The sequence below is a fragment of the Capricornis sumatraensis genome, chromosome 21, assembly GCF_032405125.1.
Source record: "Capricornis sumatraensis isolate serow.1 chromosome 21, serow.2, whole genome shotgun sequence".
NCBI lineage: Eukaryota > Metazoa > Chordata > Mammalia > Artiodactyla > Bovidae > Capricornis > Capricornis sumatraensis.
This window is the reverse complement of record NC_091089.1, coordinates 24,940,521-24,954,486: the sequence shown is the minus strand read 5'-3', so window position 1 is coordinate 24,954,486 and position 13,966 is coordinate 24,940,521. Positions and strand designations below refer to the sequence as shown.

The following is a 13,966-nucleotide window of genomic DNA, read 5'->3' as shown; positions in this document are numbered from 1 at the left end:
GTATAAAAAGGAATTAGTGAAAAAATAAGAGAATTTTTTAGAAAAGAATAATCTAAAGGATTATTTCCAGCCCCTTTTCTTTCAGCAGAACACATGAAATTCAAATTTCACCTGGTCATACCTCCTGGGTGTGATTGTCCCCACACCCAGTAATGAGCGAATGTGTGCAGAAGGAAGTCTTTATACAGTGGCAGGGCCTGGTGAAAAGAAAATAACGATAATAAGAGAACAAGGCATGTATACACACAATCTTAGGATGGTAGCTTTGCTTCTCCTTGGGATTCAGATTAGAAAAGATTCATCACCCACAATCGAAAGGAGCCCTGGGTAGTTTCCAGTTTCAGAGCTAAAAAGGAGGAATACATTTGAATTTAAAGATGAGGCATGCCGAAGATGTAGAAGCTCCAAGAGCTAGCAGTGCAGAAGAGCCATTGTGATGTTTGACATCCCAGAAGCAGTCACTTCTTTTAAAAAAAATTTTTTTTTTTATTGGAGGATGATTGCTTTACAATGTTATGTTGGTTTCTGCTGCATGGCAATGTGAAATCAGCCATAAGTATACAGACAATAGCCAGAAAATGGAAGCAACCTAGATGTCCATCAGCAGATGAATGAATAAAGAAGTTGTGGTACATATATACAATGAAAGACTCGTTGGAAAAGACCCTGATGCTGGGAAAGATTGAGGGCAGGAGAAGAAGGGAGGAACAGAGGATGAGATGGTTGGATGGTCTCACCAACTCAAGGGACATGAGTTTGAGCAAGCTCTGGGAGATGGGGAAGGACAGGAAAGCCTGGCATGCTGCAGTCCATGGGGTCGCAAAGAGTTGGACACAACTGGGAGACTGAACAGCAAATATGCAATGGAATACTACTCAGCCATAAAAAGGAACAAATTGAATCAGTCAAAATGAAGTGGATGAACCTAGAGCCTGTCATACAGAGTGAAGTAAGTCAGAAGGAGAAAAGCAAATATCATCTATTAACACATATATATGGAGTCACTTCTTGATAAGGCTCTAGGTTCCAGTGTTGCCAGATCCCAGAGGCCGCAGTAAATTGGAAGTATCACCAATCTTCTCCAAGGAAACTGCCAGAGCTACAAAATGAAAGTTTAAACATCAAAATTACTCTATGAAATATTGTGAGGGTACATTGCTTTAAAGAGATCATCAAAAACTACTTGATGTCACTACCTTAACAACAATTCAGGAGAAAATTTGTTTCACTTTGCTTCCTTCCTTCAAGCTCCTTGTGAGCTGCAGAAGCTATTCTGGTAAAGATACTTCATGTGAAAAGTCTTTATAGAGCCAAGTTTTAAGTGCAACCTGCCTCTTTGTCTGCTTTCTCAGTTCTTGATCCATTTCAGTTGAGTGCCTTTTTCCACAGTTTTCATCATTCACTTGGCTTCCTCTATACTATTTTTAAATTTATTTAATTTTCTCTTTTGGCTATGCCACACGGCATGTGGGAATCTTAGTTCCCCGACCAGACATCAAACTCGCACCCCCTGCACTGGCAGCAGAGTCCTAACCACTGGACCACCAGGGAAATCCCTTGGCTTCCTCTACCCACGGTCATAGTTTTGGCTTCCCAGTAATAAATGAGGAGGAGAAGAATTCGAGGTACTAGGTAGTATAGAAACCATGTGGACAGTGAGGACCAAAAGTCAGAAATGCTCTTGGCACTGGATGCTAAGAACTGTAGCAAAATAAGATAAACGGTTTATTTCCACTAACTCGTAAATGTAGAGAATGTCACCCCTATATACCAAGAACTACTTTCCGTAAGGATTCATGTGGGAAAGGAAAGGAACATGAAAGGAATTAAATGATGCCTTTGAACCAGCACTGGCAAGGGCCAAGGCAAAGAAAATGGCAACAGAAAGACAGGAGATGCATGTGTACATCTGTTCTGCTAGTCCCTTTGAGGAAGGAGGGGACTGGGAAAGAGCAAGGGGGACAGGCAAGTGGGGGCGAGGAAGGAGAGAAAGGCCCAAAGCACTGGAGAGACAGAAAGAATGAGCCACCAAAGGAGAATCTGGGCAACTGCTTGCTTTCTGCTGCCAACCCTGCACCATCGTGATGTCAGCAGGTCTCCTCCAGTGCCCGAGCTTGCCAGTGAGTAAGTGGCAGGACACACACAGCTTTGTTAGCACATCACCTTTCTCCCATAAGGCATCACCCGAGTAATTTGTAACAAACTCATCCTCCTGGTTGATCCTCCCATGTTTCTTTTTATTTCCTTCTTGCACACTCAACATCAGAGGTTGTGATTGTGTAATTTTTAGGCCTTTGATGTAAGGAAATAGCACAATTTCTGGGACTCAAGGTACGAAGTAGCATATGTAACAGAGCAGAAAAATAGTTTCAATTGGAGGGAAGAATTCTGACTATTTCACTTAGTGTTTTGAGTGGTTTTACAGGGATCTGAAATCAATTATATAATAGGTAGATCTATTTTGTGTTATTTAAAAAAAAAAAAGTTGAGGGAGCTGACTGGGCAGTGGTAGGACTATAGTTACTGGATAATGAGTGTAGAGGGCTTTGCTGTCTTGGTGGGATGGTGGGAAAACAACTCCAGTGGCTTAAAGTGGTTATTTGGCCCTGACAGCATGTTTCATAGTCTTAGAAGCTGAAAATCAATGTGCTGTTAAAAAAGCTTAGCTTCATCAGAAAAGTAAATTCTCCTAGAGCATTAATTTCATTTTTAAAGTCAATTTTGTTTGTGTGCAGTTGTACTTTTTGAGTAATAGGTACAGTCCTGAAAAGCTGAATGAAGTCATATATTTAACAAACCCATGACTACCTACCTACTCTACAGTAGATATTTTTTATAGATAAAATTTGTTTTTAAATTTACCATAAGCCTCACTATTTAAGGAATCTTTGTAGTATATATTATTGTAAATTATAAGAATTCCAGTTATAATATGCATAATTTAATGTGATATTCATTTATAAATTGCTATATTTTGTGCTCTGTAGTCTGAAAAATTGGTACTTTGTAGTAAAACCTTAAAATTTTTAGTTAAAGTTTTTGAGATTTCTAGTTGCTTTGTTTAGCCATTCTTACATTTATGGGCTTCCCTGGTGTCTCAGGTGATAGAGAATCTACCTGCAATACAGGAGATCAAACCTGGGTTTGATGCCTGGATTGGGAAGATCCCCTGGAGAAGCGAATGGCTACCCAATCCAGTATTCTTGCCTGGAAAATTCCTTGGACAGAGGAGCCTGGTGGGCTACAGTCCATGGGGTCGCAAAGAGTCAGACACGACTGAGCAGCTAACACTTTCACAGTTTCACATTACATTAAGAAACTTTGGAAAAGTTGGGGAAGTTTGTGGTAAAAAATCCAAAAATTTCTATCCAAGTAATTAAACACTTGGTATTCAAACAGTTACACAGTTAATTTTTTAATTCTCCATGAAGGGAGAAAGGGATAGTTTTAAGTACATCAGTGTTGCCGGGCAAATTCTTAGCCTACAAAAGAACAAACTCTTCTTAAGCATATTACAAGCAAAATTATAATACTAAGAATCAATATATTTCTCAATGAAGCATGCATATTCATTATAGTAAATCTTGGGTGACTTTGGCTTGGCCACATGTTATTAGTTATTATTTATATTTCTATGTAGTCTTTAATAAAACTACATTAAGCTGTCATAAAATTACCAATTAAATGAATGTTCTTCCTAGTAAATATAAAATAATAAGAATTTGCTCTATTGGTGGGCCTCTCTTCACCAGTTATAGACACAAGGTCTATGAATATATATATTTATAAGGCTCAAAGATTTATTTCTCTGTTTCTCTGGAAGTTTTCCTTGCAGCTTCACAGCCAAGGTCAGGTGATTTGTGCCTGAAGTAGGAAAACACTTTTAATATGACACCAGTCTCTAACTAGGTAATTTTCAATTCTCTGTTCAATACAGACAATCAGAGAATAGAGAGCAGGCTGCAGAAGGCAGCTTCTTGTGTGGGGTCTGAAGGCTGGCAGGACTTAGTGAACTGCTCCACTGTACACAGGATAGTCTGTCAGGAATGCTGAATGAATGAATGGTCTTTGTGTCTAGGCATATGCAATCTATTTGTTAGGCAAATAGCAGAGGTCAAATCTGGGATCACAGTGGGGCTTGAGTAATTGTAATTACAGTTCTCAGGCCAGGTTGCTACTTCTAGCCCAACTCTGAGGAAATCTAAAAACATCTTGAACTTTTCAAAGTAATGAAAGAGCTGTCCAAATGGAGCTTGGATGTAGTCTTGGGGAGTTTCTGTTGCCAGTTTCTGTTCTCGAATGCATTGCCGTGTTTATGCTCTTCTTGGCTTTCCCATCTTATTAACCAGCTCTCCTCCCAAGGACAGTGAAGTCGAGCAGAGCAAACTGCTGGCTAGGGCTGCTCCAGCTTTGCTGAAGGGCAAAGGGTAAGTTAAAGCCAGAGTGTGCTGGAACCCTGAATTAACTGAACTAAAAATGCAGATTTCTTGTGTCAAAGATGCTTTGTGTTTGAAAGACCATCTTTGATTTAGTCAAAGCAGCTTCATCATAACCCCATTAACAGCACCAAGTAGTTATTTTGAGTAGACACATCTGTGTTGTTACTTGCTTTCCCTGATTTCCTTGTTAAAATTACTAAGCTTCAGATTTGATCTTCCAAAAGATAATCTTTGCTTACAAGCTATTTCAGTGTATTTACTGTACAGATGAATTTCTTGGACTTAGTGGTTTAAAGAATGCAAATCTGCATTCTTAAAAGTGACTTGACCTAAGTGGAAGTCTTTTAAGTGAGTGAAATGGCACTGTGAATGTCATTGCTTGGATTTTGCTTGTGTTTTTTCATAGAATATCGTTTAGTTTTCCTTTACCTGCTTGATTTTCTAAATGCCCTTACTATCACAAACTCACTCCTGCCTGCCCCACTTATTTCTGTCTACCTCTCCTAACAACATCCTTTCTTTCCTCCTGCCCTGTTTCAGGATACAGTACAGCCTGAATGTGGCAGACAGGCTAGCTGATGAACATGTTCTCATCGGGTTGTATGTCAACATGCTCCGGAACAACCCATCATGGTTAGTGCAGGTTTGGCTGCTTGACTGTCCTGAGAAAGGGAAACAGTCTGATCTCTTGATAAGCAGTCTCAGCAAGGGGCAAAGTCACTGGATGGCAGAGGTGTCACTAAAGTATTTTTTTAACCAATTCAATTAAAATATCTTGTGATATTACTTTGGACACTACCCATTAATGTACCATAGAATTCACATTTTTGCTAATATCTTAGCTAAAGGACAAATTGTGTAAATGGGTGCTGTGCTAAATATTAGCATCTAGGGAAATGCAGGACTCTGGGTCCCTCTGGTCAATTCTGTGTTCTATGGGCCATATCAAATTACTGCACGATGGTGATGCAATAATTTGTCTTATTCCGAGGACTTGTGTGTTTCTGCCAGTTTGGAGAACAATGCTCCATTCTCTTAAGATAGATATGGAAAAGAAATAGGGTGAGATCAAACCATGGAAATCGTTTCCTGAACAATGATAACGTTGGGAGAAATTGTCTTTCAACTCTTCTCTTGCAAATGTTTCAGGGTACTCATCCTGATAGATGCAAAGCTTACTTTCACATGCGTTAAATGTGTGAATTCAGACAAGGTGTTAGAATAACGGCATTCCTAGAGTTTTCCTTTCTATTTTAGTTGAGACATAGAAGATTCCTGCCATTGGTACAAGTTAGTTAATAATAAATGTACATTTTCGATTTGAATGGGAATAAATGGACACACTGTATAATTATCCTATGTTTCATCCTAGTTTAGACAACTGTTTTACAAACATGTTTTGCAAACCAGTTCCTTAGAAGTATTTGACTTTATTTAATAACCCTAATATAATTTCTCTGAACTAAGAGCCTATGGATTTATTTTTGCAGTCATAACTATTTGGGGGTTAAATTTCCTCTAAAATTGATTCCCTTTCTTCTACTGTGTCACAGAAAACATCCTTGAGACATTTGGCCTCACTCTCACCACTTGGTATTGTTAACCACTTCTTTGTTTCCGGAACTTTCCTCTCTTGACTGCTTCTGATGCCTTAGAAATATTTTTTGAAAGATTACCACATGAGTTTAAGTGATACATTGAACATTTATTTGTCTTAATAGTTATATATTTATCTCAATTTGTATTTAATATTTATATGTGTGTGTATATATGTATAAAATCAGCATATTGGTTTAATTTTATACTCTATCCTTCTGTTTTGGGAGATAAAGATGAACTTTCAGCTAAACCCATCTCTGTTCAAATTTTCGCAGTTTGTAGATCAAACAGTTACTTTTCTTTCTTACATCTCTACCTCCCAAAACTACAAGTGGAAAGAGTAATTGTTTTCATCTTACTCTCAATGAATTTGGACCACCCCCAGTGTTATACAGTAGCTGAAACAACAGAACTAAATGCTTAAATTACCTCCCTGCCAAAATCTGTGTTGGAAATCTTCAAAGCAGGATATAGTAAAGATCCAATCATGTCTGAAGGCAATGCCGAGATCTCACATCATGTCCTCCCCCGTAATTCTAAACACATTCCCATTATTTCTACAGCTCTTCTTTGACCTTTTCTTAATTAAAGTTGTAACAGAGAAATCTCCAAAGAGGAGAGCACAGTTTGACACTCCCAGCCCTTTTCCCTCCTCCAGTGGTTAATCATATTGATTTGATGGCCACTTAAGACCATAAACCTGTCTCAGCAGAGACACCTTACATCGACTTGATGAAAGCTAGTTGAGATTTGTATTTTGAAAGCAAAGCAGAATTTAAGACTGATCAATGAAGCCTACTCCATTTTAATAGCTCCTGCTCTCCATAATTCTCATCACTGTTTTCCATCCTTAAAAAATTCCAGCTTCTCTTTTCTCATTTTTCCCCCTGCCTTTCCTTTATTGTAATTAATTGCTAATGATTCCCCACACCTGCCAGGATTCTGTAAGTGATGAAGTGATCTCTCCTCTCCTTTATTACCATCATAGCTATGATGCTGTACTGTCATTCAACTATAGTGAGATCTAGAATGATGGTAACCACAAGAGTTACTTTTTTTAAAGTATATGAAGCATAGGATTGTGTTTTTATTTTGGTTTTGTTTTTTATTCTTTTGATTGGAGCATAATTTCTTTACAATGTTGTATTAGTTTCTGCTCTACAGCAAAGTGAATCAGCTATACATGCATCCCCTCTCTTTTGAATTTCCTTCCCCTTTAGGTCAGACAGAGCATTGAGTAGAATTCCCTCTGCTATATAGTAGGTTCTCATTAGTTATCTATTTTATGAAATTGAAAGTGTTAGTTGCTCAGTCATGTCTGACCCTTTGCAACCCCATGGACTATAGCCCACCAGGCTCCTCTGTCCATGGAATTCTCCAAGCAAGAATATTGGAGTGAGTTGCCATGCCCTTCTCCATGGGATCTTCCCCGCCCAAGGATCAAACCCAGGCCTCCCGTATTACAGATAGAGTCTTTACCTTCTGAGCCTCCAGGGAAGTAGATAGTATCAGTAGTGTATATATGTCAAGCCCAAGAACTACCGTTTTTAAAGTATTTGCCTCACAATAAGCATTGTGTTTAAAACTTTATTTACATAATTTCCCCTGGTCGTTAGATAAGCCTGTAGAGTAAATACTCTCATCCCCATTTTATCAATTGGTAAAGGTACCAATTCGGAGAGTCTACCTGATTCTCTCATAGACGTAAATCCACTACACAGTGGGGCAGAGATTTCTACCTTCATCTACTTGATCCCAAGTGCATAACCACTATGCCACATTGCCTTTTATAAAGCCTATATAAATGCATGCTCTCCAGAAAGCTCTTTTGGACACTCCATACTGTATCCACCACGTCTTTATTTACTAAAATTGCATATCCTACTCTATTATTTTTATTTCAAGTAAAAGGAATTGTTAACAAATTACCATTTATGTATTTAGTTCTACACATTGTGATTTCTCATTTTAATTATAAGCTTCAAAATGACAAAACTTTTCAGTCTCTTGGACCTCATGACAGCAGCCAGAATATCAATAATAAATTTTTACATCTATGAAATGCTTAAAAAATTACAAAGCCCTTTCCCACATATTATTTAATCTGCTTGTCAAAGCCCATAAGTTTGGATATTATTATTTCCATCTCACTGATAAGCAGATGCTGGTTCTAAGACATTAAGGACTTATCCAAGGTCACCTGCCAGCAAGGTCTCCTAATACTGACAAAATAATTTGTTATCTACCTCATTCCTCGGTCTTCCTGTCTGTGCATCCTTCATGAGATTGTCTATAAACAGGAATCTAATAGTTGTTCTTGATTAAAAGGTATGTTTTTGTGATTATCCATATATGCTCCTAATTCACTCTGGGTGGGGGCATTTTCCCCTATATCTATTCTCCCCTGTATCTACTTAACATAATGAGAAACTGACTCATTTGTAAACAGTCTGCTGCTAAATTCAAGATATACTTTTGTGTCCTTGCTGGTTTGATGTCAGATAAACTAAACAAATAAACTGCAGCTCAAGGGAAAATTCCTGCTGTCTTCCTAATTCCTAAGTGAAGTTTCAAAAGCCAGTGGTTTTCAAGCACCTTTTTCAGTGGTGGAGGAGGGGTCTCAGAGTCACACAGTGAGGGCTTTTTCTGGCCTCCCCTAAAGCTTCCCTAGCCTTGCTGGTGGCTTATAGGACAATGGTGGCAGGCACGCCAAGGGATATCAGAAACCAGCCCAGAACTTACAACTCTAACCGTAATTATAAACCTTGATACTTACCAGTCAGACGTTTCTGGTGTGTTTCTTTCAACTCTGAAAAGACAGGCTTCCCCAGTGGCTCAGAGGTAGAGAATGCACCTGTAATGCAAGAGTCTCAGGAAACATGGGTTCAATCCCTGGGCCAGGATGAACCCCTGGAGGAGGGCATGGCAACTCACTCCAGTATTCTTGCCTGGAGAATCCCATGGACAGAGGAACCTGATGGGCTACAGCCCATGGGGTCTCAAAGAGCCGGACACAACTGAAGCGACTTAGCAGGCGCTTGAGGGAAGGAGGCAGCACAGTGTAGGCCAGCATCTGTGCTCTGATGCCATGGACCATTGCTGTCTCTTTGTCAGGCCCCTGATCTCATACAACTAGCTTAAAATTTGTCCTGCTCATTGTTTTTCTCAAGTAGGAGAAATTGGACATTTTGACGCCTATTTCCAGGTTTCACATATCAAGTCTAAGTAGTCACGGGCTCACTTCCTTGCTTTTTTTTTTTTTTTTTTTTGGCAGCACCACACAGCTTGTGGGATCTTACTTCCCCAAGCAGGAATTGAACCCCTGCTCTCTGCAGTGAAAATACAGAGTCCTAACCACTGGACCACCAGGAAATTCCCTTGCCTCCTTTGATAGATTCCTGTGACACTGACGTTCACAGCCCAGACCACTCCCCAGGGCTGTAGGTCTGTGTGTGATCTAACCTGCGCCTACCCCTCTCCCAGCCTCCGCTCCCTTGGGGTGTTCCTGGTCAGCCACAATACTTAGTCACATCAGTTTTGGGTCAGTTCCTTGAAAATACTCCTAAAACTGCCTCAATGACCAAGATACTAGCTCTTCCCTATTTTCCTCCTGCCCTTTCCTTCCACACACTTGCACTTTCTCCTCTGATTTCCAAATGCTGGTTAAAGGTACCTACTCGTCAGGTAGGTTTCCCACATTAGTCTGATCATGGAGTACTATGTATTTCATTTCTGTCATAAAGGTAATCATTCATTGCTTGGTTGGTTGGTCCACCACCTACCTTCCGCTTACAGGGCAGACCTTCTCAGACTCATTCACCACCATCTCTGTGGCATCAGCACAGTGCCTGGCATACCATAGATGCCCAGTAAAGGCCCACTGGGGTTGGAGACTATTGATAGTACTATAGACATAAAATTCCCTCTCACTCTAAACAAAATTTGTGAAGTGTCCTCAGGAAAAAAAATTTTACTATAAAAACACTTTCTGCTATTAAAAAAAAAAATCACCTATTATAAATTAGCCCTGAAATTAGTATGAGTATAAAGTAGGTTGTTGTGGATCACAGCAAGCTGTGGAAAATTCTTAAAGAGATGGGAACACCAGACCACCTGACCTGCCTTCTGAGAAATCTGTATGCAGGTCAGGAAGCAACAGTTAGAAATGTGCATGGAACAACAGACAGGTTGCAAATCAGGAAAGGAGTACGTCAAGGCTGTATACTGTCACCCTGAGTATTTAACTTCTATGTGGAGTTCATCATGCGAAATGCTGGGCTGGATGAAGAACAAACTGGAATCAAGATTGCTGGGAAAAATATCAATAACCTCAGATATGCAGATGACAACACCCTTATGGCAGAAAGTGAAGAAGAACTAAAGAGCCTCTTGATGAAAGTGAAAGAGGAGAGTGAAAAAGTTGGCTTAAAACTCAACATTCAGAAAACTAAGATCATGGCATCTGGTCCCATCACTTCATGGCAAATGGATGGGAAAACAATGGAAACAGTGACAGACTTTATTTTTGGGGGCTCCAAAATCACTGCAGATGGTGACTGCAGCCATGAAATTAAAAGATGCTTGTTCCTTGGAAGAAAAGCTATGACCAACCTAGACAGCATAGACATTACTTTCTCAACAAAGATCCATTTAGTCAAAGCTGTGGTTTTTCCAGTAGTCCTGTATGGATGTGAGAGTTGGACTATCAAGAATGCTGAGTACTAAATAACTGATGCTTTTGAACTGTAGTGTTGGAGACGACTCTTGAAAGTCTCTTGAACTGCAAGGAGATCCAACCAGTCCATAAAGGAAATCAGTTCTGAATATTCATTGGAAGGACTGATGCTAAAGCTGAAACTCCAATACTTTGGCCACCTGACGTGAAGAACTGACTCATTGGAAAAGACCCTGATGCTGGGAAAGATTGAAGGCAGGAGGAGAAGGGGACGACAGAGAATGAGATGGTTGGATGGCATCACCAACTCGATGGACGTGAGTTTGAGCAAGCTCCAGAAGTTGGTGATGGACAGGGAAGCCTGGCGTGCTACAGTCCACGGGGTCACAAAGGGTTGGACATGACTGAGCAACTGAACTGAACTGAACTGAACTGATAAACAAGGTGAAAAGTCAAGTATTAAACTTGACTTAGGTAGAGGTGATAAATGTGGATGAAGATCATCAGCAGCATTTCACTGATGTGGCAAAAACAGCTAATAAGGATCAAAAATATTAAAGTGATATTGGGCAAAGAAAATTTTTTTATGCCCTCTGATCTTTTCAACTTTGTGCTAGTTCACTGCGGCTACTATAATGAAATACCACAGACTGTGTGATTTGAACAACAGTTTATTTTCTCACGGTTCTGGAGGATGGAAGTCCAAGATGATGGAGCCGGCAGCACTGTTTCTCCTGAGGCCTCTCTGGTTGGCCTGCAGATGGCTGTCATCTTCCCGTGTCCCCACGGGGCCTTTTCTCTGAGCATGTACATTCCTGGTGTCTCTTCCTCTTCTCATAAGGACTCCAGTCATATTGGATTACGGTCCCACCCTTACAACCTCATTTAACCTTAATTCCCAGGTGGCACTAGTGGTAAAGAACCCACCTGCCAATGCAGGAGACATAAGAGACGTGGATTTGATCCCTGGGCCTGCAAAGATCCCCTGGAGGAGGGCATGGCAACCCACTCCAGTATCCTTGCCTGGAGAATCCCATGGACAGAGGAGCCTAGTGGACTGCAGTTCATGGGGTTGCACGGGCCTCATTTAACCTTAATTACCTCTTCAAAAGCCCCATCTCCAAATACAGTCACATTCTAAGACACTGCGGATTATAGGCATCCGCGGTGGCTCGGATGGTAACGAATCTCCCTGCAATGCAACAGACCCAGGTTCGATCCCTGGGTCAGAAAGGGGGATATCGACTCCAATACTCTGCGGATTAGGGCTTCAACACTAATTTGAAGAGAGAGAATTCAGTCTAAAACACTACTACGCTGAATCCGCTGAACTGTATGCCTTTAATTTTTTTAATGTGTAGGCTAAGATTTGATTGATTTTTTTCAGTAAATGTTGTGCTTTTGAAAAGGGTAAGTTTATTGCAACCTATTGAAGGAAAAAATTATTATCCACACCTACTGGAAGTATCTTCTTTTGAATTTTCATTTTCTTGTTAACATTACTCCTTTTCTTCTTTAAAATATTTTGGACTTTCAGTTATAGTACTAGACTTCTGAGAACGATACTCTCTTAGCATCCTAAAAATGTAGACCTGAAGAATGTCACACACACCAATGTATGTATCTGCATGAACTGCACTGTACTCACAGGGGTTTTCTCAGCATGATCAATCAGATGATAAATTGACTTTTAAGATGAGTTCATTTTTCTGTTATAAATTCTAATATATTTTATGTTTCCATGGAAAATGAGAGTGACACTACCAATCTAATGAGGTTATTGAAGTAGATGAGCTAGTATGGTACTGGGAACACAGGAATAATTCAGTGTTAGTTACTCACTTAATTTTGAATAAGGTTGAAGGCACATAAGTTAGATTTTAAATCCCGTTTTGTAAAACCAGTCCACTGTAATATGATAAAAATAAGCACTGTTAGCTTGTGGATCGTCATCAATATTGTTGAGCTGATGAACTTTAGAGTGTGCTTTCTCCAAATGTGCTAAAATAAAGAATGCAGAATGGGAAATGGTCACATATGTTGCTTGATAAGTTGTATAAATGGGACATTTTGATTAAAAATTCATGGCACTTTGCAGTTTGCATACAGAAATAAGAGAAGACTATCACTGTTAAGCTAATTCTTTCCTTTATTTAGGAAATTAGAGATATAAAGACTACTTATTGCTTCTATAAAATGCTTCATTGATTCAGCTAAACTGTTTTTCTTCTTTTTGATGTAACCTAGAATACTAACCAGTAACCAATCACATTTTCTTCAGCAAAAAAGCCTGGTTTATAGATAAGGAAGTGATGGTGCAAAAAGGGTATACCAAATAATATTATCTGTTATCAGTTCTGTCCAGTCACTCAGTCGTGTCCGACTCTTTGCAACCTCATGATTTGCAGCACGCCAGGCCTCCCTGTCCATCACCAACTCCCAGAGTTCACTCAAACTCACGTCCATCGAGTCGGTGATGCCCTCCAGCCATCTCATCCTCTGTCATCCCCTTCTCCTCCTGCCCTCAGTCCCTCCCAGCATCAGGGTCTTTTCCAATGAGTCAACTCTTCACATGAGGTGGCCAAAGTATTGGAGTTTCAGCTTTAGCATCAGTCCTTCCAATGAACACCCAGGACTGATTTCCTTCAGAATGGACTGGTTGGACCTCCTTGCAGTCCAAGGGACTCTCAAGAGTCTTCTCCAACACCACAGTTCAAAAGCATCAGTTCTTTGGCATCATCTGTTATAGGTAAGAGTAAAAAAGGATACTTCAATCAGCCTTACTGTGTACCCTGTCACTGCTGTAAACGCTTTACATGGTCATCCTCCCAATAAGCTATGTATTAAGTTTGTACATGAGAATATATAAACTGTTTATAGATGAGGAAACTGAGGCACAGAGAGGTTAAGTGATCTTTGCAGGGTCACACAGCTAGTAATTGAGACGGCTAAGGTTTGCATCCAGAAATGATCTGGTCCAACCTCATACCCACTCTTGTATAACACTGCTACCAGCTATCCACCCTTCCTAAGTGTAAGCATTTCTTTTGAGTGGGAGCTTACCTATTTGACACCATCTGCAATCTAATCTTTAAAACAACAACAAAATGTGAACCAAAAGAGAATTTGCCATTGTTGAAGCGGTGGGATGGGAAAGATCTACTGTTGATAAATATGAATGAGTACAGTGACATTTCTATGAACTTGAACACCTATATAAAGCAGATAGGAATCTGTATCCAGCCATAAAATG

At 39.9% G+C, this 13,966-nt stretch overlaps 1 protein-coding gene across 19 annotated transcripts in view; it reads left to right on the top strand.

Moving 5' to 3' along the window:
- The window catches only part of DTNA (dystrobrevin alpha), a 149,420-nt gene that overhangs the window by 85,772 nt on the left and 49,682 nt on the right, over nucleotides 1–13,966 (top strand). For 5 of the 19 annotated variants that reach the window (XM_068993514.1, XM_068993513.1, XM_068993516.1 and 2 more), the window contains 2 exons: nucleotides 4,350–4,427; nucleotides 4,980–5,072. The exons of 13 other annotated variants lie outside the window; for them this stretch is intronic. In XM_068993514.1, the coding sequence (XP_068849615.1) occupies nucleotides 4,350–4,427; nucleotides 4,980–5,072 (171 nt within the window). The remainder of the gene's footprint in view (nucleotides 1–4,349; nucleotides 4,428–4,979; nucleotides 5,073–13,966) is intronic. One more of the 19 variants, XM_068993532.1, reaches the window with a different exon arrangement.